This window comes from Ciconia boyciana, chromosome 1 (assembly GCF_034638445.1).
Source record: "Ciconia boyciana chromosome 1, ASM3463844v1, whole genome shotgun sequence".
Lineage (NCBI taxonomy): Eukaryota > Metazoa > Chordata > Aves > Ciconiiformes > Ciconiidae > Ciconia > Ciconia boyciana.
In genome coordinates, this window is record NC_132934.1 from 88,604,202 (window position 1) to 88,630,099 (window position 25,898).

At 38.2% G+C, this 25,898-nt stretch overlaps 1 protein-coding gene across 1 annotated transcript in view; it reads left to right on the forward strand.

Moving 5' to 3' along the window:
• Window positions 1-387: 387 nt before the first annotated feature.
• The window catches only part of SPAG17 (sperm associated antigen 17), a 115,489-nt gene continuing 89,978 nt past the window's right edge, over window positions 388-25,898 (forward strand). The window contains exons 1-4 of the mRNA XM_072851530.1: window positions 388-483; window positions 9,146-9,286; window positions 9,674-9,733; window positions 24,785-24,916. Of these exons, the coding sequence (XP_072707631.1) occupies window positions 388-483; window positions 9,146-9,286; window positions 9,674-9,733; window positions 24,785-24,916 (429 nt within the window). The remainder of the gene's footprint in view (window positions 484-9,145; window positions 9,287-9,673; window positions 9,734-24,784; window positions 24,917-25,898) is intronic.

Consider the following 25,898-nt stretch of genomic DNA (forward strand, 5'->3'; position numbering starts at 1 on the left):
CAGCCGTGCTGGAGGTGGCTCCAGGTGGCGGCCGCAGCTGCCCGCCCGTGTCGCAAATGACGATGCAAAGCGGCTGAAAGACAGCAAAGCTCCTGCCGACCCACTAAAAGCCCCGCTAGCGCTCTACGGCAGCGGCTAGGCGAGAAGGCGCCGTCGGGGCCCGGGCGGGACACGCACACGCAGCCCTACCGAGCACGGAGGCTCCCGCGGGCGGGCGCAGGGTCCTCCGGCGAAGGGGCCTGGCGGCTGCCTGCGGGCGGGAGACACATGTGATACGAACCGCCCGCCGCCGCCTCGCCGGTTGCCGCGGCGAGGGTGCGGCCGGAAAGCGTCGCCCCGCGGGTAGCCAGTTGCCACGGCGACGCGCGGCCTGCCGCCTGCGCCGCCATGGGCCCGAAGAGGTCCAAGACCGGTGGGGTCGCCTGGACGGGGGCCGCGGCCAAGAGCTGGGAGGCCGCGCTAGCGTCCGCCCACCTCGAGGAGGTGAAGGCAGCCGAGGGGCTGGGCAGGGGAGCAGGGGCCGCGGCCGCCTGGGGCGCAGCGGGGCCGTCAGGCCCCGGGACTTGGGGCCGCGGGCGACCGGGCCCGAGGCGGCCCTCGCCGCTCTTCCGGCCAGGTTGTGGCAGTGTCGCTGCTGGGGCTTCCGCGGGGTCCTCAGGGTCGCCCCGGGGAGGGCTGTGAGTTGCCCGACGTGCGGCGGAGCTGCCCCCCGCCACTGAGCAGCGGCTCAGCGGGTTTCTTGCTTTTCCTCCTCGGCACTTTTCTTTCTGGGGCTCTGGGTGCCAAGTTTCGGCTCGGAGTGAACTTTTTATAAACTGCTGAACAACGAGGTTTGATGGAGGTGCTGACACAGCATTAACTGTAGCGTTGAAAATGTGAGGCTGTAATTTTCTTGCTTGAGTCTGTGCAGCTAAAAGGCACCCCACCCCCCCCCCCCCCTTTACAGCGTGTGAGGATCTAAAGGCATATTTAGGTTTCCAGGTTCTATGTAAGCAATGTAATTCTAATAAATCTTGACTTGCAAGAGAGAATTTGGTTTCAAAATAGGGTAGTAGTTTAGCAAACAATAATATTTATCTAGCATGTGTTTATCTAGTGCTGCTTCTACAAGTGAGACAAATGACTTCCATGGCTTCCTTGTTTGGTGGGTTCCTGTTGTGCCCTAAATTAAAAAAACAAGGGGGGTGGTGTTGCTTTGGTTTTGGTGGTGGTTTTTTTTGTGTTTTTTTTTTTTTTTTTTTTTAACGTGCCAGCAGTTCTGGTTAAGTATGAGGACTTTTGAATTCAGGAAGAAGCTTTTAAATTGGCTAATCAGTTTTCCCAAAAATGGCACAGATGTCCAAAAATCTCTAAAATACTTGCTTTTACTTTTATTTGGTAGTAACCATATAATACAAGTCTAGCCAAACAAAATCACTTCTTGAAGTAAGCTGCTCAGCTAAGGCTGTTTTTTCCCATTTTCCCCTAGAACGTAGACTCTTCAGTAGAGTTTAAAGGTGCTTGAGCCCTTTCTTGCTTGTGAATCTCACCCCTACTTTAGGAGAACCTCCATGAAGCATGAGAAGGGGGTGGAGGTTCAGTCTCCATAACCTACTCAGTTCCTGACCTTTCTCCCGAGCTTACTAGCAAGGTGCCAATTAGTGATTTTATTTTTTTTTTTTACGGTAGTGTTTATTGTGGTTGTGGATATTGTCCAGTGAATTCACTGAACAAAGTGCTTTGTTTACTCTGCTGCTTCTACATGTAATTTGTTACATTTGTTAAGTGCAAACCATTATATTGAAGTACTTCAAAAGGTAGGAAATAAAATGCTCAAAATTTAGGAAATGCCAAAATTAGGATTATTCAGGACCACACATTGAGGCAGATGGAAAGAAATGTTGAATATGTTCACTGAATGGGGCAAGAGTTCTGCAGGAAAAAATATGTGATCACCTAATTAAAGATTATCGTAATGCCTATACCCATGGGGGCTGAATTAAGATTCCTTGGTTTCTTAATTCTGGTATTGTCCAACTGTCTTCTGTTCCAGTTAAGCTAGTTCCACTTTCTCTGTCTCGCTGTTAGCAGGCAGAGTCTTGGGAACGTGGGAAAAACTGTCTCCCTGCTGCGGTCAGCTTGAACTCAGGCTTCTGTGATGTTGGGCAGCCACTGAAATTTCTTATTGCAGGAAAATTCTTATTCAGCTCTTATAGTCATGGGCAGGAACATACTCGGTGCAAAACTGTCAAATGCCAACAAATCTCTTCTGAGCATGTGTGAATCAAGATTCATCAAGTATGGTCGAATGTGGGTATACTTAATGTAAATAAATGTGGTCTGTAAAAGCACATCTTTGACACAAGTATGGCTATGCTGCCAAATTTTAGTTCCTTCCTCTCGAACATGGAGGCAACTGAATATCTTAATTACTTAATCACATAGGGTTTTTTATTAAAGGATAAAAATTATTTTTAAACCCCAAATCTCATTCTGCAAATAGTCTAACCACACTATCCTTGCCCCCCCTGCCCCAGTAATCTTGCAGCATACAAGATTTAAACTCAAATATATAAAGGTCAGGAAGTGAAAGCAGCCTGTAAAAAACAGTGTTGAGTAACTTTAATGTTGTGTGTGTGTCACCAGACACACTGCACAAAATTATTTCTTACTCTTCCTCAATATTGTATGTGATATACCATATGAATCAAATGATTTGGGAGATGACAGGAACTGCTATCAATTAAATAAATTTCTCTCCTGGTAGTTCATGTATAATGAATTTTTAAATCTTTTACTTGTATCAATTTAGAGAATATTCTTTCCCTTTAGTGGAGTCAAAGGGAATTTACTAGAACTGGTTTTAAATTGTACCAGATAGACTGAGCAGTGAAATTTCACATTTTAATGTGTGTTTATGGCTTACAATATTTTATTAGTCTGATCTATGAAAAGGAGTCATTTTACCAGTGGTGTTAAGATTTTATGGACGCATATGCTAACTAAAATATGATTTAAATTGTATTTACTAACCAAATAATTGCTTTTACTAAACACACTGTGAAAACTGGCAAACAGACAACTTAAAAACATGTACAGAGGAAATACGGATTTTGCAGAGCCTCACATTATAGTTTATATACATATTTTTTGTTTCTAACGTGCTACGCAGAAGAACATGGAGCTGCAAATTGTATTTGCCTTCAGGTATTTGTGAAGATATTTTGATTGGGTTCACTGCAAAATTAAATTACAAAATATAAATTAAGATTCTTAGTTATTTTTAAACGTTGCATGCTTTCAGTAGTTAAAGGGCAATATTTGCTAAGTGAAGGGTGAATTCTGGGCAAATACAGCCCTTAACAATTGCAATAATTGTAATCTACTATATCTTCTTATTAGCTACTATAACTAAGCATAGCAACTGTAAGCTGTATTCTGCTCTGACTTTTCATCTGTATGGTTTCTCTCATTTTATTGACATTTTAGGGTCTGAAAATTGGACTGAAATTAAAGCTTGTAAAACCATTAAAAATGTTCTGAATAGGATGGCTCCACTTTTGATTACTTTTCCTACTGCTTCCTCTTTGGAGAGGAATTAACATTCAATTGAGTTTTGATACTCTCTCACCTGCCCAGACTATACACCTTAGACTATACACCTTTGATACTCTCTCACCTGCCTAAAACCTTAGGCTCTTAAAACCAGGATCCATTAGTAATATGGGAGTGTGTCAATCAGCAGATAAGAAAAGTGGACTTGCGGATTTCTTAGCAGTGATGCCCTACACAATCACTACATTAGGGCTACAAAATTGCTGATGAGCAATGTTTCCCAGTAATGCCAGCTGTATTTACTGATTTACAAGCTCCCTCTTTGTTGAAAGCAAAGAATGCTAGAGGTAATATTGCCCTAAATGTTCATAAATCACTAATAAATCTCATTATTTCTGAGGCATTACTTAAAAATCAGGAGATTAAAGAACTCTTGCTGTTTGATGCTGAAGTGTTTGGAGTTTAAGTTTTCAAATGTTTGTCTTCAGCTGTTACAGTTAAATTTGAAATTGTGCTGTAATGAAATGAACCTACTAGTTGTGGCCCTAAGAGGGGGGGGGGAAAACCAACCAACCAACCAAAAAACCTGCATTAAATACCACAAGAATAAGTGATGAGGCAAAATGACAGATACTTAGATTGCCTCGAAAGGGGGTGGGGTGAGATGGCTGTTTGATGCTTTTCCTGGCCGAAGGAAACTGGTCAAAGGAATCTAGAAACTGGTATTGCAAAAATAAACAATATACCTGACTTATTTTAAAATGTCTTCTCTAGAACAGCTGCCCTTTTGTTTTCTCTGCCTCATTTCCTAGACACAAGATATGTTTAAAAAGGAAACAAAATTTTGTGAGCTACATCTGCTTTTTTCTTCAATGTGAATTGAAGTTAGAGATTTTTTTTTTTTAACATATCTATGCTATTCCAATACTACTGTGACAAATAAGATGTGTAGGCTATTTGTACTGTTTTTTAACAGTTGGAAAAAATCACATTACAGGGGGATGCAGTGGAGGCTTGAGAACAAAATCAGGAGATGATGAGACACCTCCTGTGTTTTGTGAAAACAAGGACTTTGGAAAACTGCTAGCTGTTTACATGGAGCTTTTGGAGTTAGGTGGATCTTGTTAGGATTGGAACCTTTTCACCTGAGGGACATACAAGCTTCCCACACAGATGGTTATTTCTAACACTGAGAGAGATTTTGATGCATTTCAACTCTTGACGTGGGCTAAGAGTTTTAAAATGCGCGGGGATAGTGTCATTTGTGACAATGATTGTCACTGGATGTTTTCCAGTGAGGGTGGTCCAGCCTCTCCTTAATTGGGGCTTGTTTTGGATTGTTTAAGGAATATTCTGTTACCAATGCTCCATTTCCAGCTTCAGGGTTTTTTTCATTCATGTTTGAATCAGCCTTGTTGATTCTGTGGGCTATCTACTCCCTGCATTTTGGTCGTCTTCATTCACAGTACGTAGTGCTTGTGTTATACTCTCAATGGCAGCTTCTCTAAACTGTTTCCATGCTTTTCCAGTAGTTATTTTTATGTTTTTCTCTATCCTGTTCTTTAAGCTGGGAACCTCATTTGAGGTAGCCTTAGGGTCACTAATCTATCCATTTCAGATCCTTTCTCAGGTCTCACTTCTACAATAACATTTGAAAGAATTAAACTCAGTAGAGGAGCAGTTGTATATTGAGGGAGAAAATATTTTTAAAGTAACCATATACATTTTACTACTTTTCCTTCTCGTTTTTATGTTGTGATTTTAGGTGGTGAGCTGTAGAAGCAGGGTCTGTTTCTTCTCTATGCTTTCAGTGCCTTGAACATTAAGGATACTGTTATAGTATTGATAATATAAGGGCAATATTGCAAAAATAATAGATTTTTAAGGTCAGAAAAGAGCATAATCAATTAAACACCCTAAACTATGTACTAATGCTGGACATTTGCTGTCCTTATTGACTTCAGTTGTTGTTCTCAATGTTCAGCTTTTCTGAAAGATGATCTTTGAGGGCTTCAGAATTGGTCAGTCTGGAAATAGATGACATGCTGTTAGTGACTCTGAGAGCTCTGGATCGTTATTCCCTGTTAAAGTGTGTGTAGCTATTTCTGGTATTTATCTAGCTCCAGTTCTTAGGTATTGCACCTTTTTTACAAAAGGAATATTTTTTTCTTCACTTTGCTGCTAGGGAGGTATGGGCTATCTCTAGTACTGTTTAAATTTTTACTCAAAAGACCTTTTATCGAGTTGCGTATACTTCTGTAGAATTAAGTTAGGTGGGGTTATAATTTTCACTACCAGTTATCTTGTAGAGGCTCATTCCATGTATTTTATTTTTAATATATTAGCCAATGTTTTGCCTATGCTATAAATATTCACATAGCTCTTCTGTGGAGAAGCTTTAGCAGCTTGTTTCTTTGAAGCAGAGAATTTAGTGGGGGAGAAGATGTGCCACACTGATGTCAAGGGCATGCCTTTTGCTGAGGGCATACCTTTTTCTGAGAATTTTTGGGTAAATCCTAAGTTTTTTTAAAAATTCATTTTTCACAAGCAGGATTTAACCCTGATGTTTTGCTTTGGTGCTTTGTTTCAGGCTGCTGTGAAGGTGGGCACCACAGTGGAAATCAGGAAAATTCTCTCTCTGTTGCTTTTAGTGCCTTCCCAGGGAATGCACAAGTATTGTGAAGGAGAAAGTCTCATTGCTCAAACTCTGAAAGTGCCTGGGAAGTATTAGAGGGGCTAGAGAATAAGAATTTGGAGAAGGAATCTGAGGATGGAGAAAGCTGGAAGTGGGATCAGATAATGAAACTAGGGACCAGCTGGGCAAGGAGACTGAGGATGAGAGCTAGGGGAGCAAGTAACGGATGTGGGAAGCATTAGGAGAAGTGGTAGAACTCAGGTGAGGAACAGAGAGTGGAAACGGAAGAAGTGAGCTAGGGACAGTTGTGACCAAGGGGTGGAAAGATCAAGAAGAGACAGGACTACAAGGAAGATGGGTTTCACAGACATTGTTGCAGGATGATGTTAATCAGTGCTAAGCAGGTGTAATTCGTGGGCACCAAGATACCAGCATGTTTTATGGAGGAAGAAGACATAAGGCAGAGGTTTTAGGGCTCTGATGGAGATTTCTTCTCATATATGAAGAACTGCAGGAAGTTGTGGGAGCAGGCTCTATGTTTCTGCTGGACCATGCTTCCCCTAGCATCTAGGGTAGAACCTGACGTTCCTGAGTCTTGCTGCTCTTGTGCTGTCAGCATCTGTCTGAGAGACTTACTGGGCCTCATTCCTGTCTTTTGGTGGTCCTCACTGAAGAGGACAGTGTAGTCGTATCAGTTGCTCCATTAGCTCATGTTGCAGGTGGATGGCTGTTCTGTCTCTGCTGGCAAGCCCTGGGAACACCAAGGTACTGCCACATGAGGGCATTTCAACTTCAGTTCTGAAAGCCTAGAAAATTATGTGTTGGCACACAAGTATGGACATCTAAATGGTCTCTATTCAAAGAATGGTAACGCTTTTGTGTCCAACTCTTGGCAGCTATCCAGTGACAACTTTAACTTGAATTCAGATTAACTGTGACTCCTGCACATGTGTTTTAATGATAATATTGGAATACCTAGCTCTTGCATAGTGCTGTGCACTGGTAGCTATCTTGGCAACTTTAGGCAGGAGGAGGTATCATCCCCTGTCCTCCCCTCCAACTAGAAAGGGGAAAAAGAAGTGTACTTAGTGCAGTCCCCTCACAGGCCACCGCTTCTTCATTGAACAGTGCCTGCTGCCCCAGGGTCAGCTGGACACTCTCATAAATTCCATCATGTTTGCATGCTCCTAGGGCATCAGTGATATGCTTGCACTCTCCTGCATTTTGTAATTTTAAAAACTTAAGGTTTATTTTGTTCTGCTGTAAAACATTAAGGAAGTTTATGATGTGTGGAACTGTAGGGGCCCTTTTGGATTAGCTATCTGCTCTGTAGCTACTTGCAGTTTCAGAAGACTACACTTAGTGACCCAGGTGATCTTTCCATCTTTTCTGTTTCTCTGAATATTCTGTGGTTAAAAAAATGGGACATGTATGTACAATCACATTGTGCTATATTCATGTGATGTTATGCTTTGTCACCTTAAGAGTATGACAAACTGTTTCCCTCCATGCAAGCATTTGCTAGTTTGAAACTTACGTCAACTGTTGCTTTCTCCCATCCCAAGTCATCAGTTACTCAAATTGCAAACATTTAGGTACACTTTTTTTCAGCTAAGAGAAGGAACGTGTGAAGAAGGGTACAGTAAAACTGGAAAAAGAAACTTCTCCTTTTACCATTTACATCTGACTCTTTTTTTGGAACAGTCCTTTCCCTCACTTTACCATCAACTCAAGTTTGTTCCTCTTTTCCACAAGGACTTTGTACATAATATACATGTATGAGAATATTTTCATCAAAATCCTAAAGTTACCACCCTCTCTTAAATTTGTCTTTGAAATCTTTCTCTGCTGTGATGCACATTGGACTGGTATGTGACTCTGCTTAGCCTGGTCCTGATTAGCGTGACAACCTTGGTCTTACTGAAGCTCTTTCCATATTTACCTTTATGCAGCTTTATTGATATCCTTGCAGTTTACACATGCAGATGTGCAATGAAAAAAAATAATTTGGTGATTCCTGAAGAGTGTACAGCAGAACCATTGGAAGTGCTTATTGTTCAGGTGCCACTGATGCTGATAGAGAATACTCTGGAGGGAGATGTAGATGTGCTGGAGATAGCCACTCACTTTGTGAAAAGGATTCTGGTGGGTTAAAGCAGAAGAAATAGAAAAGAAGAGTAACCAGTAGAAGTTGCTTAAATGACATTATTTTGAAGTTTTGTGGATGTGTATCACTAAATAACATGTTCCAATCTTCTCTTGTTCTGCATTTCTTTAATGCTGAAATAACTTTTTTTTTTTCCATAAAAATACATGTATTTTACTGCGAATGTTTGAAAACTGCTAGTGTTTTTCATTTGGCAATATTGTAGTGAAATATAACTTGCCATTGATAAATTATTTTTCTTAGTTCAGAATACTTAGTGAAACCATGTAAGAACCATGGTATGCATAAATATACCCTCATAAAACATCATACAAATAATGCTACAATTTTGAGAAGATAGTATCTGGGCGTTATCTAATGCCCAGTATGAGGGAGCTGAAATTTGTTTATTTTTTTCTACAGCAAATAATCACAATAATACATATATTCAATGGAAATAATTCATATATTCAAAATTCACTTCTTGTTTGCTCACTGAACTGTCAAATCTGCAAATGACATTTAAAAGTTACTTTATCTTTGTGTGACACTAATGCAGCGTTTGCCTGCGGGGAGGTTTGTAGAGGTTGTTAGTGGGCATTTGTGTTTTCCGTAGCATAATGCTGCCACCTGATGGCAGAAAGAATTGGGACAAAGTAGTATGTGCTTTTTCGGGTTGTATACAGTTTATTTCAGTGTGATTAATATAGTGATGTTGAATATGTCTTAAAGGGAGTAACCATCTCTACAGGATTACTCCTTGAAACTGCAGAGAAGTGCTTTTGTTTGCTTGTGTTTTAATACCTTAAATATTTTGTTTTGGAAAGTAGGATAACTGGAAGCCTAGCATCGCTTTTGTTGTTGGGACAAAAATTGAAGATGAAATCCACACCAAAGCCCTGTCTCTTGCTGTGCAGGTGCCACAGCGGAAGCTCTTCAGTGTGGTAACGCGTGAAGACATTTTCAGACAGGTATTCCAAGAATGGCACTTTTAATAACAAACTAAACCCTAGATCTCACTTCTAGATAGTAACTTCTTTGGTCCGTCATAACTAAAAATTTCATATTCATTTGAATTACTCTGTGGAAGTTTTAAAAATTGCACTAATTCATAGGAGTTAAAAATGCAAAAAGAAAAGCTTATTGTATAAGCTGGTCTGCTCCCTGTAAATAGCGAGGTTTTGTTACAGACTTTTCTTCCAGATGCTGATCACAAAAGTTCCCTCCCTACGATGTAAGTAAGATGATTCCTCACTATTTTGGAGTGTGAGTGTAGTGTTTTCAAAAGGGAATAACAAGTAAAATAACTTGTGTAAACTTAAAATCTTCTCACAGTAGAATGCTTTATTTGCTTGCAGATCAGAGAATCTGGGAATCAAAAGGGAAAAAAGGTTAAGGATGTGCCTATGTACTATGAGGTAGGTTAAAACATGTATTGCAGAGTCGGTGCTCTTTTACACTGAGGTAAATACAGATGTGTAATTGTGTTATGCATACCTGAGTAAGTGTATATCTATTGGATGTAGCTGTTAAAAACACTCAACCATCTAGATACTTAAACTGCTTGCTTTTTGTGATACCAACAGTGTTCTGTTAGATGGCTAATTAAGTGAGGATCAAGATGTCTTTTTAGGGATACGAGTTTTATTATGTTAAGAATATGTTATGTGGTCATATTTTGATGGTGGTGTCACAAATTACAGAAAAACTATTAGACTTTGCTCTCCCAGGTGCTCCCAGCAGTTTAGACTTATACCTTCATTTATGGTAATGCAATCCCATAAATGAAACACCATCTCTGTGTGCTAGTATCCATTATAATCTCAGTTTGATATTAAATTCTAACCCGGTTCCTCTAGTGGGGCATGTCAGCAGGGTTAGGAATCATGCTTAGTACAAAGAGGACTTCCTTCTCCCTACCTTGTTAATGTTTACAGCTTGTGAGAGGTTATAAAATCCTGTGATTAATTAGAAGATTGTTTAAAATTTTCTCAGGTAGAGTTTTATGGCCCTACAGACCAGGAGCATAAAGAATTTTGGATCTCTCTAAAAAGATCTTGTTTGCATTTTAGTTCTGCAATGACTAATAAACTTTTTATGTGTCTCAGGTTTTGGTGGACTTTATAACAGGTCTTTTTAGTTGCAGTCTGTTTTTCAGTAATGCCAGACTACTATCTGAACAAGTCCCTTCAGAATTATTTACCACTGACATGACTGTGAATTTTATGCAATTAACCCTCTTTGTTTAGGACTAGCCTCCCAGGCAAACTCACTCTTATATTACCTGGGATGTAAAACCCCTTCAGTTCTACTGACAGAAGGATTTTGAAGTCTGGCGCTAAGCAGAAGCTTTGAATGATACCTGTATTTAATTACTAAGAGCAATTTTCCGTGTGAAGTGGATACTTATTAAATTCCAGCTGTCAGTGCTGTGTCTCATTAGCTACTTACTTCACTCCTCAAAGACATTTTTTTCCTCCCCTCCTTTAACAGTGAATATAAAATGCCTGTTCTGACCTTTTGCTTGGACTCAGTTTCCGTTCTGGCTGTAGCAAATGAAAAGATCGATCATGTTGCCACAAGCATTAAGATCCTGCCTCTCTGGGCAGAATTTGCTCCTGAGCGTTCACTTAAAGTCCATGTTCAGTTTGTGCATTCAAAGCTTTCACTGCAGTAAGGATAAACAAGTATGAGGTTAGCACAGAACACAGGGTTGTGAAATCTTCTGAGAGGAGCATTTCTACGCTGCACACGGTTCTCTTCTCTGTGGTAGGATTCAACACATTGGCATTTCCACAAGCACATGTTCATTTCTAGGGAGACTGTACATGAGATTCCTGACATTTAATGGTCTTTGAACATAGGACATGTACATGTGTGTGAATTTGGAACTGATGACATGCATAGTAATGTGGTTATTAATGGTATTAATAGTAACATTGTTACCCATGTCATTGGTCTTGCACATTGCATCTACTGAAATGCAGGGGTTTTTAATAAATTTGGTGCCTGCTTTATGTCAAGAAACTTTAACAAACTGCTCTTGGTATATTGCAAGCTAATTATATATCATATTAAAATAAATCCTTTTGTCTATTCTAAATTATTTTCCTTCAGGGTTTCTATCATCTTACCGTGTTGTATTTCCTCTCACTCTTATTGTACAAAGTGAAGAGGATCAGGGCAGGGTTTATGAATATGTAGCTAAAAGATTTCCAAATCCAGGAGAATTATGCGTCTAACACCTTTTCTGTCTCTTAAGTGACTTAATGGGAGTAGGAGTCCTGATTTGTAATTTTGTGCTAATTCCAGCACTTAGTTAAATGATGTTATCTCTCATAAAGATGCCGTGGAAATTTTTTTTTATTTGTATATGGAAGGGAAAATGTTACACTTCCTGTAAAATATCAACAGATTTTATAATGAATCAGATTAATTTTTCATGTACAGTTCTTGCAACAGACAAGACCTAAAACTACAGTATGTTTGAATAAAACATATGCATTTCATAAGCAAGGTATGTATCTTCTATTGTTTAGGTACCTGTTTGTTTTGTCAACTTTCTACTACAGTTGGTAATGTCATGTGTAATTAAGGTGCTTTACCACTACTAAATATTACAGTGTTTTAGTTTCCAAACTTTGAATTTTGAAAATCTATTCAAAATTCATGTGGTTCTCTCAGATAAGCTGAGATACTTGCGATAAAGGGTCATGGAAAGATGAAAAAAGCACAGGTGGCAGGGACCAGAGCAGTTTTATTTGGATGCGGATCCTGGAACACTACCTTCAAAATGTGTCCTTGTGGTTGTGAAGCCAGCAAAACTGAAGTCTTGTAACGGCAGCATCCTTCCCCGCACTGCTCTGACTCATCTCCTGGACAAGTCATCCCATGTAACCAAAAAGGCTTGATTGCAATTAAACATAATAATCTTTATTCCACTATCTGTCAAGACTTAATATATTAATTCTGCTTTCTCACAGCGTAGTTCCTACCTATTGTTGTCAGACTGAAAAATATTGTCAAATCAGGGGCCAAATCTAAATCCTGGCCCATTCTCATGCTGGAATTCTGTAAGACTGGAGCAGAATAAATCAGCTGTAAATAAGTATTTCCCAACTGTTAATCACTGGGTAGATAGCTAACTCTACTGATGTCTGCTCCATTTTGAGGATGGGAGGCAGCATGAGCAGTGTGCACTGCACTCCAGAAATCCTTGCTAGACTTATGATTCCTTGAGGACAGGTACAGGTGAATACAAGTTAGAAAAGCTCCTAGGCATGGCAGAATTTTATTTTTATATATATATATAAATACATAAATAAAATTTTATATATATAATATATACCAAATTTTTTTTTAATATATATATATATATAAACAAACCTAACAAGTAAATTCATCTTCTGCTAGGCTTCGTATAGTATGCTGTGAAAGAGTAGAAGCATACTTTAAGTAGAAAAGATGGACACAACCCAGTGGAAGAGGCCATTACACAAGTGGAGTGAAGTCTGTGATAGCAGCAAATCCCATAACTTGCAGGGGGTGGGGAGAGGAGGTGGCTGGAGAAGGCATTCATATTGGAAAGGAAAAGGTAAATGGACTACCTGGGCTTTCGACCTCAAATGTAGTGGAAGCGTTTGATGTAGTTGAAAGGAAAGTTTCCTGCAAGTGATCGTGGTGGTGGGGGGTTTTTTTTGTTTTTTTTTTTTTTAATCCTGTGCCCTGTCTTTAATGAGGCCTTTTTTCTCCTCTCCATCTTTCCTTCCCCCGTGAGACACAGAGTTTTGAAAATAAATAAGATTTTCCTTCTCCCTTCATCTCTAGTTAAATTGCCCCAATGCTTTCTGTGTTCTTCTCAGTCTCGGCTGAGAAGTGCTTGGTAGTTAAATGCCTTGTATTTTAGGCTTACATCGTTACAGCTTACACAGTTCTGGCTTACAAGAGGAGTTAAATGGGACTTATGTCACTTCTCTGAGAGCTAACTTTTCAGGTCAGGTGTGAAAACTTTGGACTTGTTTTTCAAGTGTAAATGTGATCTGTTTTCCCAAGAGACCATAGTGAATGCTACAAAAATAAATATATACATATGCACAAAGTAAGATCACGAAATTGTTTTGATTCTTCTTTTTTGGTGAGAAAAGCTACTGAAAAGAAAATTTGTAAACAATGTAGCCCAAGAGTTGGCTTTCTTACCAATGCTGCTATCACCAGTTTGTTTTATATTCTGTGAAATTAGTAGATAGATAGATTCGATTGGCAGCAGAGACTATTGTGACCTGTACCACCAGTCACACTATTTTTTTCAATAAAAATCTGTATGTTGAAATTTTTAAAATCATGCTTTTTCTAAATGATTGAAAACAATTGAGAATCTGCTACAACTTAATTTGTTTCTGGGGAGGACTTCTTGTGATAAAAGTTACTTCTAGTTTCAGTGTAAATATATGTTTCAACATATGGCTTACAGCCGTATTTACTAAATTAAATAAAACCTTGCAATTAATCTTCTCTGTGTAGAAACTTTGAGATTGTGTTCAAATAGTCCCTTAATTTTTCTCTTTATTTAGCAATGTGTAATAAATTCCTTACACTGAGAGCTAATTTTGGATTGATAGGTTCACCCTTGACCAATGAGTCCTTCCCAGAGTTACCACTTTACAGATTCTCCATCCTGTAAGTTTGGCCTGTTTTCTTTCTTCTGAGATACAAGTCTTGTAACTTAACAAAATCAAATCGTATTGCTTTCTCGCACTATACTAACTACATTAACCAAATTTCTTTGTATGAATGAGTTTTCCACTACATTCGTTTTATGTCCCATGGTTATTGTGTTTTCTGGAGATCTTATAATTGAAGACTTTGTGTCTTTTCCCAGATCACTGACAAACAGAGTAGTCTCAATATGTTGTATGTTTCAGACCCAACAAGAAACTCACCTGTTTGACGATGACCTTTGTTTGTGTTTTTAAATCTGTCAGTTAATGAGTTTTAATCTTTGTCACTGCTTTATTAACTATAGAATGCTTGTTTCTAAATCAATAGTCAAAGAATACGTAGGGAATTGTGCTTTTCACTGTATCAGAGTTATCTGTTGCAAGTAGAATTACAGTCTTGCCTGAGAAAGCTATTCTCTTTGTGAAAAGACCACTTTTTTTTTTTCCCCAAAAAAATAATAAAATTGAATTGGTAATAATTATTTTACCCTCCTTTTATTTGTTGTTCATTGAATCCTCTGTTAGAACATTAAGGAAATAGTATCAGCTCCTCTGTTATTCTGCAATGATCAGCATTACATCGCCAGTACTTAAAATACATATGTTATTCTAGTTTATCTTTTTTTAAGCATTCATGTGAGATCAGCTTTCTTTCTAGTTTAAAACTGCCCTTGTTCTCCAAGAGTTGCTTAAAGATTATATTCATCATATAAAGCTCCTCAGCTACCTATTTTTAATACTTCTTTGGTTATGTTGCCCAGGTCTACTCGGTTTTGGTATGCCTAGCTTTAAAAGCTGCCTTTTTGCAACTTTCCATCAATACGGTTGGAAATAACTGCTTATTAATTAAGTGATACAACCATGTTCTCTGTTGTTTTTCCAAACAGAGCAGAAAAATCACTGATTAGCCCTACTTTTCCTGCATCTTTATTGACTCTTCTGCTGTTTCCATTTAATACCAGACCAATGCTGGTATAATAATAATGATATTTTTTTCCTGATACAGTTTTTACAAAAAAGTAAATCTGTTATTGTCCATATCTCTTCTGGCATATGTTGTCTTTCCCTTGTTTTTCTTGCTTTTCTTCCTTAAATCTGAAATAGTGGGGACTGTTAAATCAGGCTGTCCAGGATCTTGTTACCCATCTGATTGCACTGAATTATCTCTGTTTGATTCTTGCTTGTGACAAGCAAGGAAACATTAGCTAGCATATTTAAACAGAAGAGAATATAGAATTACAAATTGTTCTGCTTCTTATCATTGTTGGCTGAACAGAGGACCTGTTTGATTTTCCTGTTGACCTGCTTCTAGATCTGCGTGGCAAATGGTTCTGGTACAAAACCTCACTTTCTTTTACCTCCTTCCTAACAGGGAAGGATTATCAACTCAGATACTTCAAACTTCAGGACTGATAAAAGCAGGAGAAGTTCCAGTTTTACTGCCTGAGTCAAGATACGTAACAGTCAACCCATATCGCCAGGCATATTGCGATATCAACCTAGTTGTGCGGTTTCAACAAACAAACCAGAGAGACCTCCAAATTAAATCCTTCTACTGCTAAGCATAATACACACAGTTTTGCCATCAAAATCCAGTTCAGTTGAGTGCTTGCATATAAATCTTAATTCATGCTTTGTACAGCTCATTTTGAGAACTAAAAGATTATTGGTTAGAAATAGAATCTTGCATTGTTTTAAAATTTATTTATAGGGTACATGGGCTTTTTTCTTTGGTTTGTTTTTTTTCCCCTAAGACTGTGCTGTCAGAATCCTTGGGAAATTGTGTAATGTTCACAGTACTTCTTGCCTTAATAGACTGCAGCAGAGACCGAAGGATCTTTGGGTTTTCTAGGTGTAAAGGAAATATTCCTCCCCTGTCACTTCCAACACAAAGTACATAACCCAAGATATTAAGAACTTCTGCAGGATAGTAAAACATAGCAATGAACAAGCTGAAGTGGAAAAATTTGAATTAGTTTAGCCAGGAAACAAGGGATTAAAGCAGGCTTTAAGCATTTCTGTGAATTAATGCTTTGCTACAAGTGTGTAGAATGTAGACTTATGAAGTGAGGGTTGCTGCTGGTAAGGCTATTTGAAGTGCTGATCATGTCATGATGTGAAGGGAAGGTCCACTTTAGACTGGAATTGAGAATGTAGTTCCTGGGATAGGTGCTCTTACCGTATTATGAAAGTTTATATATATAAAAATTATGCGTGTATTTTATTATTATGATTATATTATATAAAATGACATATTATTAGATAATAAATATAATTTAATATGTATTAACAATACATATGTGCATAATTATTCAAAGCTACCTTATTCTATTACTCCCTCACCCCAATGGCACGAATTTCGTTCAAGAAACCAGTTAAGAATAGCTATTCTGTTTCTAAATAACTTTTATGTCCTCTCTTCAGTAGGTCTTAAATAACTCATACCTTTCTAATATCTTATACCTTTCTATTGTCTTATGTAACTTTTTTTTTTAGGTTCTCTCATCATTGTCTCTAACAATATCTTTGGGTAAAAAAAAAAAAAAAAAAGGAGGGCACTCGGGACAAGGAGTATGCATTTATTTTGTGTTAAGGATGTTATAGTAAATTCCTAGGGCAGAAAAATCAAAAGTTTTGGTTTTAGCTTGATGTGAAAACAAAACTCTTAACGTCACAGACATAACGCTTCTGGCAAGGAGTATTTTCACCCAAGAAGGTACAAACTGTTGTGACTCGTGTGGCATTAGGAGGGGAGCAAAGACTGGTTAGTAGCCTGGATATGTGTCACTGAAGAAACATGTTTCAGAAATAACGCTAGTCAGGAGTACTTTTAAGGAAGCCTTTTAGTTTCTTGTAGAAATATATAATTAAAGGTGAAATATTTTTGTGGAAGTGTATAGATTTTGACAAAATACCATCAGAAAGGTTGTGATCAATAACAGGCTTTCTCAAAAGTAGAGACAGTCATATTAAAATCCGGCCTTCTCAGTCTAAAAATGTATGTCAATAGAATTCTATTTTGTAATAAAAGTTAGAAAGTTTTTGTTTTCATTCTGCTGTAGAACAAAATTAATTTTAAAAGTAGTTGTAAAATGGAACAGGTCAGGAGCCAAAACTTGTCTAGTGTCATTGTTTTGATGAGAAGGTTTGACAGTAAAAACAACTTTGGCAGTCATGCTGAATGGTCAGAAGGTTAGAAAGATTTAATTTTATTTTTCATTCCAGTACAGAGCAAAACAAATACAACAGTCTTAAATGTCGTAATAAAATGGAACAGTTCTCCAGTCAGCCTTTGTCAAGTGCTATTGTGTGGATGTAAGTTAAGAGAATTTTATTGCAGAAGAACTTGGCCCTTAGACTGTATAGATATGCAGAGGTTTAATGCTCAAGAAACAGGTGGGAACTATTGTTAAATGAAGATGCCTTTTAGGGAGTTACTGGCTCCAGGGAACGGTAAGGGACTTTAAATCCTGCTGTGGGCACTATCTACTCATCTGTTTTCAGCTCTGTTGTACCTGTTACCAAGCTCTGACCAGGTACATCATAGTACAAAATATAGTATGTTTTGTAAATGATCCCACTGCATGAGGTGGTACATTTACCTGAGATATTTATTGTCTTGTCTTCTGAGGAGAGTTTAACTACTCTGCCCCTTGGGTCCAAGTATTTAGGTCAGTTTACTTAAAGGATGTTAAGGAAAAAATTTGTTAACTTAGGTTTAGCAAGCTTCACAACTCCCATTGGTATTCAGCAATTTGTGAATATCAATATGAATGAGCCTTATGGAAGACTACCAGTGTCTGCGTATCAGCTGAGGTTAGATTTACACCCCTCTTTATTTCACAGGAGACCTTTACAAGCAATTCAGTTTGCTCTGCTGCTAACTGAACAGGGACAATTTATGGCTGTGCAAAATTATTCCAAACGGACACTATCACACCCCAGGCCACAGATCTTTGGCATCTTTAGATGAACTGCAACTTGGGTTATCTGCGTTCCTCCTAGATAATGTTAAGGTATTCCAGGATTTCCTACATCTTGACGATTTTACTAAGAAGTCACTGAGAAAAAGCTACATGAGCTTCTACCTGTCCTGCTCACCTTAATTCTTACTTCATAATGCCTTTCACTGGTGGACTTCTTAGTGCTTGGTGAATTGCTCGGACAGATAATTGCCCTGCTAGCACCAATATCCAAGAGAGTAGAATGTCATTGGCAAATACCTTCTTACAACTTGGCCAAATAGAAAAAAAAGAACATGTCCTGACAAAGAAAAAACATGCACCTGGGTTCATCTGCCTTTCTAGAACAGCAAAGATCTCGCCTAGTTCTGTGTTCTATATGCCAGTCCAGTATTGATGTCTTAATGACCTAGGTCATCCTAGTGGCATTAGAGGCATGTGTGTGATCAGGTAAATAGTTCTAAGCATCGGATAACAGCAAAGGGATTTTTATTTCAAGTATAGGAAACCCATGCCATCTAAAAAGAATAAAACATTACCCAGATTAAAGACATACCACCATGTCTTTGCATCAGCCTTTGCCATTGTCAGAGCATCAGATGCTACTGCATGATCAATAGGGGCATATGTAGTCCTTTGAGTTATCAAATTATATGCCTTCCATATGGGATTTATTTATTCCATGAACTGTTGTTGCTAGGAACCAATCAGTCCTAGAAATTGTAGTTGTTTCAATCAATTTCTAAAGTCTCTCCAGTTCAGTATGCCTTCCCAGGGACCCCTCTAAGGACAATATGTCATGTTAAGAAGTACCAGGATTTCTAAATGCTGAAATTGGGGCAAAAAGTCTTGAGCTCCTGCAGGAAAACAATCTGTGTCTTCTAATTTTTTGTTTCCTAAAATCTGAGAGGTTGGGCTCTATTATTTACATGAGACAATTGAACATGTTCATATTTTCTTTCGTTTCAGAATAGCAACTCTTCTTCATAATCCTAATTCTAGGATTCTAGAAGCAATGCCCTCCACATGTATTGTTATTTTACTCCTGTTAGTTGTAGTTATTTGGCCTGAGGCCCTTCATAAAACCCAAAATTGCTGATTATTTATTTTCTAGGAAAGAAATTGATACCTTTTGAAATTCATCTATCTATTTAAAACCTGCTTTGGAACACTGGTGAGACCTTGGTTTTGCTTTCTAGATTACAAGGTTTCCTGCATGCATGCAACTTGGTATAAAATTTCCTGCTTTTTCTGTGTAGGTTTTGTTGAAATCTCTGTGTAACTAGAGCAAACAGAAATTATGTCTCTAAGAATGTCATCCTTCGATTGGTAGAGGGACTGTCTGGAGTAGCCAAAGGAAAAGCTGTTCTCTGTTTTGTTGCCTTCAAAAATTTCAGGTTACTATAACTGGTTAATTAAGGACAATAGAGTGTAAGACATTTTTCTCGAGTAGAGCAACTAATTGCAGAATCCTTTGTCACCAAAGGAAAAAAAAGTTTAAAAAAATGTCCAAAGCCCTGTTGCAAAGCTGGACCAAGGTGGAAAGATCCTGCCTAGGAGTTATGTGGTGCCAAGCCCATGAGGCCATTGGGACTTCCCGGCCCATGAGTTCTGAGGCAGCTTAGGAAACTCTGGCAAGATGTAGCTAGATGGGTTCTGCCAGCACAAGGGTTGATGAGACAACTTTGCTTCTTAAATCTTTTTGTTCGTGTCTGATTGGGTTCTCTTCCTAGCCAGATGCAATGTTAGAGAAGCGTGACTAAATCCTTTAGCTTTGTAATGTTCATTGTGTGGATCCAGTTGGCCGGAATTACTGGAGGCAATTTACTTCTCAGAAGAATAAAATATTCTACTCTACAATGGAAAGACTTGCTGGGCAGATTCATACCACTGAAATGTAAATATTTCAGGATTTGATCATAGCAATATATCTCTTCTTCTGAGCACAGATCACAGCAGACTGGCCTGTCCTCCCTTTTTAAAAAGGTCTGGGTACTGTAGGAGTTCTTCAGAAATCACTTAAATGCTGTTTCAACTGTCTCCCCCCAATCAGAGTGTTAAAAGGAAACAGATGTCTGAAGGGTCACATGAGAATACCTTCCCTATGCATAAAACTCCTTCTTCCTGAGATAGCAATGCTAGTGGCTGATCTTTGGAATCACTGGATACTCGTATTGTATTTTGTCTTCCCTTGAAGCAGTTCTTATTGGTAGCAGTTAGGTGGTCAGGAAGCCGTAGGAGGTACATCTCCTAGATGGTGAGAGCTCTTGTATGAGCTCTTTAATAAAGCCAAGGTGAAAAGTCATCCTAATTTTTATGTAATGTATTTTCTCATTTTTACTTAAATTAGGTTATTCACCTGTTTGTATTTCCCTTAAAACATTGTTTAAGTACTTGTAACACTAACACACATATGCTATACACATGTCTTAGAAAGTTCTCATTCTGCATTGCTGAGATTAAACCAGTTAAGGCATACCCTCAGGTTGCACATTTTCTGTAGAGGGAGGTTTAAAGAATAGACCTTCTTACAATGGATATTTCTAACTAGGTTTCTGCTAACCAGATCAAGCTGTGTTGTGATTTGGCAAAAAACAGACTCGCTCATGTGAGTGACAACATATTTTTGTAGCACCCAAGAAGCCATTGCTGCTGCTTTGAGAAATGTTCTCACAATAGAAAGGCAGATATTTAGTACACGAACAGTGTACGTATTTGCTCAGTATTGCTCGATATTGAAAGTGTCCTGTTCTTATTTTAGTAGGTTTGTTTGAAAAGGACTCTGAGGGGCAGAAGTAGTCACCAAATCCACTTTATTTTTTTTTTTTAATTCTCTGCAATACGTGTTGGTAGAGTCTTCATTGATTAATGAAGATGATTCATTGGCTTAGCTTAGGTTTTACAGTCTACCTTGTGGATACATAAGCTCTATATGGAGCTCTGTTCAGATATGCAATTGATTTACTGATTTACATGAGTCCTTAAGCTCAGTTTGAATTGTGAGTCATTAATTCACCAGTGAAGGATAATGATTAAGCAAGTGATCTTTTGACATCATAGTTGGGAAGAGGTTCTGAGAGGAAAAATTAAATTAGATGAATGGTGTGATAGTAGAGACTAAATTGCCCTTCAACACACTGCAGGTGTGATCTGAAAGAAGTTGTTTGAGTCAGCTCAGTGCCTTTCTGGTATTCTTTCAAAATGGTTGATAGTAGTATGCTATAGTCAATTAAATGACATCAGCAGATTCAGAAATATTTAATAGTATGTGTAAAGAAGTCGTCTTTGGACAAAAGAAATTTATCAGTATGACACACATGGCTTTTGTTCCATAGTCCGTCTTGAAAGCTGCTTGTGAGGGATTCACGATACTGATGGCAGATTGTAATAAGTGAAAATTGCTTTTTTTTTTCCTGCTTTTATTAGCTTGCTCAGGAAAATACATTTGAACAGTAAATAATAACTTGGTTGGTACATGTAATCCATATAGCCTCTTGACTGATGGCTCTCCTGCTTCAAATGGACTTGAACTGTGTCAGCTACTAAGGGATTTGAATTACTGAGGAGTTCTTCTAGGAACCATTATGTTTCTTTCAAGAAGCGTTATGTGAGTCTGAGGTATATGTGATGGCCTAGATTTCTTACAGTTTCAAGAACAAGAAGGAAGACGGCTTTAGAAAGCTCACACCAGATATGGGAGAACTACACTATGCAATGGGCTGACCACTGTTCATAGCAAGTGATGCTACTGCTTCCAAGTAGTGATAAAGCTGTGAAAGTTGATAGTGCAATTTATCACTTTGAAAGCTTTTCTGATTATCATTTGGCAGCCATAATGGTTCTGTATATTGAAAAGGAGGCATTTCAAAGAAAGATACCATAAAGACTCTGGCTTTAAATGTTTCCCTAACTGTTAAGGCCCGTCTCCTATTTCAATGGCTCTGGCATCTGCCAATAGTATGGTGTCACCTACAAGCACTCATGCAGTGTTTGAATGGCTTGAAATACATGCCCTTTGCACCAGGCAGCTAAATCTCTGCATGGTTCATACTGCCACCATATGAGATCAAATACTGCATCACTGAAGCCTTTCTGCACTTCACAAATGTGACCCCTGCTGTGTGAGGAATGCTGTTTCCTCTTCCTTTAAAGGAAAAAAGGCCCTACCTAACTGAGTTTGTCCATCCAAGTTTCCATGGTTTACTCACATAAGAAAAAGGTCATCACTGGTGGGATGAAGTATAGCCAATCTGAAATGAATCCACCTCATAGTATCCCAGAAAATTCCTTCTGTACTCCTACCAAGTCTTTGTCTTCAGCTTTTTTTATTGAGGCTCTGTGGATTCTTAACTGTTTATGCCAGGTGCCTGCATAACTCACAGGGCCACAAATGAAGTAAGCATGCATAAGTGTAATAAATTTAATTTTTTATCTACTGTGCATGGTTTGATCTATGTTCTGTCTTTAAACTAGCAGTGATGAAGGATTGTTTTTTATTTGCTTATGCATAAAGCAGATTTTACATTGCTGTATGAAAAACTATTTGCTTTCTTTGCATTGCCAAATGTATTGTGCTCATTTTATCTTTGTCTTATTTGTCTAACCTCTCTCCACAGTCTTGGAATTAACAGGAGTTAACTCCTGTTAAATAGAGTTTGGTTTGTACTTCTCTAGTGCTTCACATAAGAAAATTTGTCCTTCCCACCCACTCAGTCATCCAGCTCACTAGAGAACTTGGACAAGTCTCTTCATTTCTGCATTCTCTATCTACAAAATAGGAATAATCATGATGCATTGCTTTTGACTGTTAAAATGCTTTGAACTTCTCAGGAAGAATTGGTTGTAAAAGAGTCTAAGCGTTCCTTCCTTCTTCCATGAACAATAAATCAGCAACTGCCATTGATCTGGGTTACTATATATACACTTTTCAAGAATCCTTCCAGAATCCCTCTGTTTCTCCTCTATTGTGTTTCAAGAAATGTGCAACTCATCTACATTAGGCAATTGGGAAGCATCCCTTTCCATAGGCTATTAACACCACTTCTGGAGGGGAAAAAAAACCCAAAAAGATAATTTTTCTCTCTAAGGGAAATTACTATGATATTTCTACAAAATCTCTTTCTTTCAGAGCACAGCTTTTCTGTAGCTAGCTCTGGGTGACTATTTTTTGTTGGAATAGCTAGTAGTTTCTAGTACGCCTACAGTCTTTGGGAGTTTTTAAGTCTGTTCTTAACATGTCCTTGATTTTCCACTGTGACTCTGAAGTCAATGGGAGTCTTTCCACTAAGCCTTCTATGGTTGGCTTGTTGAAATAGCAACCAGTAAGTAGTCTTACTCTGAATATGAAAGATGTAAAGCAGAACTGATCTTAACCATGATGTATTTTCCTATGTGTATGTTAAGGAGATCATAGGTTTATTAGTGTTGGAGGGGCAGGATTGTTTTGGGAGGGTTTATAAATGCAAATATTTTGGTTGTTTTGTCTCCTTGTTATGTGATTCAGAAAAATATGAATTTTAAGAGATTCCTTTTTCTGTACTTTGCTTTCATTTGTATGAAACAATAATTTGGCATATAATAGTCTGGATTCCATTTTGGCTTTGTTTTACTCAGAGAAGCATTTTTAGTGGCTACGTTTGCTTACCTAGGTTTTATTTGAGAAGTGAAAATTTCTAAGCTGGGCAAGAAACTATGAAAGCTCAAAGCTAATGGTGGTGTTTGCATTAGACAAGACACAGTTCAGTGAGATGCAGTGTGCACCTTCATTGTCTGAATGTTAGCAAGTAAAATTGACACCATATGTGCCCAACTGTAATTGCTCCAAGAGGGGAAAAGAGAAACATGTCAGAACATTTGAGTAACACCTAATTCAGCCCATGGTTATAAATAAAGCTGATGGTTGCTTAAAAACAAAAGTAGGAAAATATTATGGTTATATTATTCCTCAACAGCGCTTCCTACATAGGTGAACTTTATTACAGAGACAACACAAGTGAAAAGAAACTTATAACAACTTTTTATGGTATTTTTATGTTATTTTATTTTTTCGCAGTAAATAAAATGGTTATGAGGCTCCAAGGAAAACGGCCCAGATGTTAGTGAGTTGTATGAAATTTAGTGGAAACAAGCTGTAAAAAACATAGTCATAAAACAGCCTGTCAATGCCACACATCTGGACAATGCAGCTGTATGTTCCCGCTGCTGTCATCACCCTAAGAAAACTCAATAGCCTTATTTCACCCCAATTAGGCTGCATACCAACAGAATCAGAATTACGCAGGGAGGGGGTGTATTTTCCCCAAGACAGACCCTCTCAAATTCCCTTCAAGAGGTTTTTATCTTTCTTTCAGGGCTAGCGCCTCAGACACTAGTCACTTTGTAAACAGTGGTCCAAACTATTCCCCTTGATTTGCTATCTGTTAAATGCTTTTTAATTTATTACTTTATAATAGGTAATTGTTTAATGTTGCTTCTTTGTTTAAAACCTAAAAAAAAAAAGTCATTTTACTGTGAGAACTGTGTGTCTGTTGACCCTTACATAAATCATAGAAGTTTTCTCCATTCTGGTTTTATCTCATACTTTAGCAGCTATAAGTTCATTTGAGGTCTTAGGAACCAAAGAATAGCTATGCATTTTACTGATATGGTTTTTTTCTGAAAGTGTGCCCATTTTGACCCATGCATTGTACAGTGTGAGATAGCACTTCCTCATTTCAGCATGCAAAATATGTGTCAAATACAATATTAAAATTATGTAAGTAATAGTTATTTTGGGGTTTTTTTCCTGCAGGTGATAGAAGTAGCCAAAGCCATTCTGGGTAGTGGTGAAGAAATTCCTGTAACACTAACTGGAAAGCTGTTGAAATTTCAACTGCTTTGTCTCAAACAGAAGGACCTTCAGAGAAGAGAAGCTGAAAAGAAGGTACTATAGTATACCTCAGGGAGGATGCTTAATTAACTTTATGAAGACACTTCCATTCTAGTGCTGTTTGCATAAATTCAGCTTTCTCCTCATGCTTAACTTACTTGATCTGTAATTGAAAAGAAATGTGAATACAAATTTATCTTTTTAAGTTAATTATATTTTGGAGAAGCTCTCAATTACTCAAATGCAGGTGAGAGGGGAAAAAATAGGAAAAGAAAAATTATTGTGCAAGAACTTTTTTCTGGAGTAATAAGCAGTAATATCTTAGCTGATTCTTTGAACTAATAGAAAATAAAGCTAGAAACTGGCTTCAGCTGAATATATCTCTGCTGAAGTAAAGGTAGGAGAGGTTATTACTTGAGAGGTACCAAGGATAGATATAGAGCAGCACTATGGAGAAGTTATTATCATGAATCACTTCTCTGGAGGAAATTTGGAGAAGTTGTCTATTCCATCCTCTGGCACTAAGGCAGGATAAAATATACATAAACTATTCCTGGCAGCTGTTTCTTGAACCTGTTCTTAAAACCTTCCATTGCTGTGCTTTCACTTTTCTACGGCAATCAGTATTACTGCCTCAACTATCTGCAACATAGCCATTTGGAAAAGGTTTCTAACCTTATCAACCCTGCTCTAATTTAAACCTGTTACTGCTTCACTTGTCACTGTGTATGGGGACAATAGTTCTTACTCTCCGTTCTGCAGAAATCTATTACATATTTAACTAAACAAACCCAAATATATGTCATAGTTTCTAGTTTTTGATTATGCTTGTTCCTCTCTTCTGAACTCTCTCCAAATAGTTCATATCTTGAAGTCTGCTTCTCAGAACTGGGTACCACATTTTCCAGTGTTCCCAAAACTCGCTTCCACATATTCTCCAAGATCATCACTACTAGCTCCAAGATTGCCTCAGTCAGATTGCTTATGGGTTCTAGGAGGAATTTCACCAAGCTTGCACAGAATGGCAATCAGATCA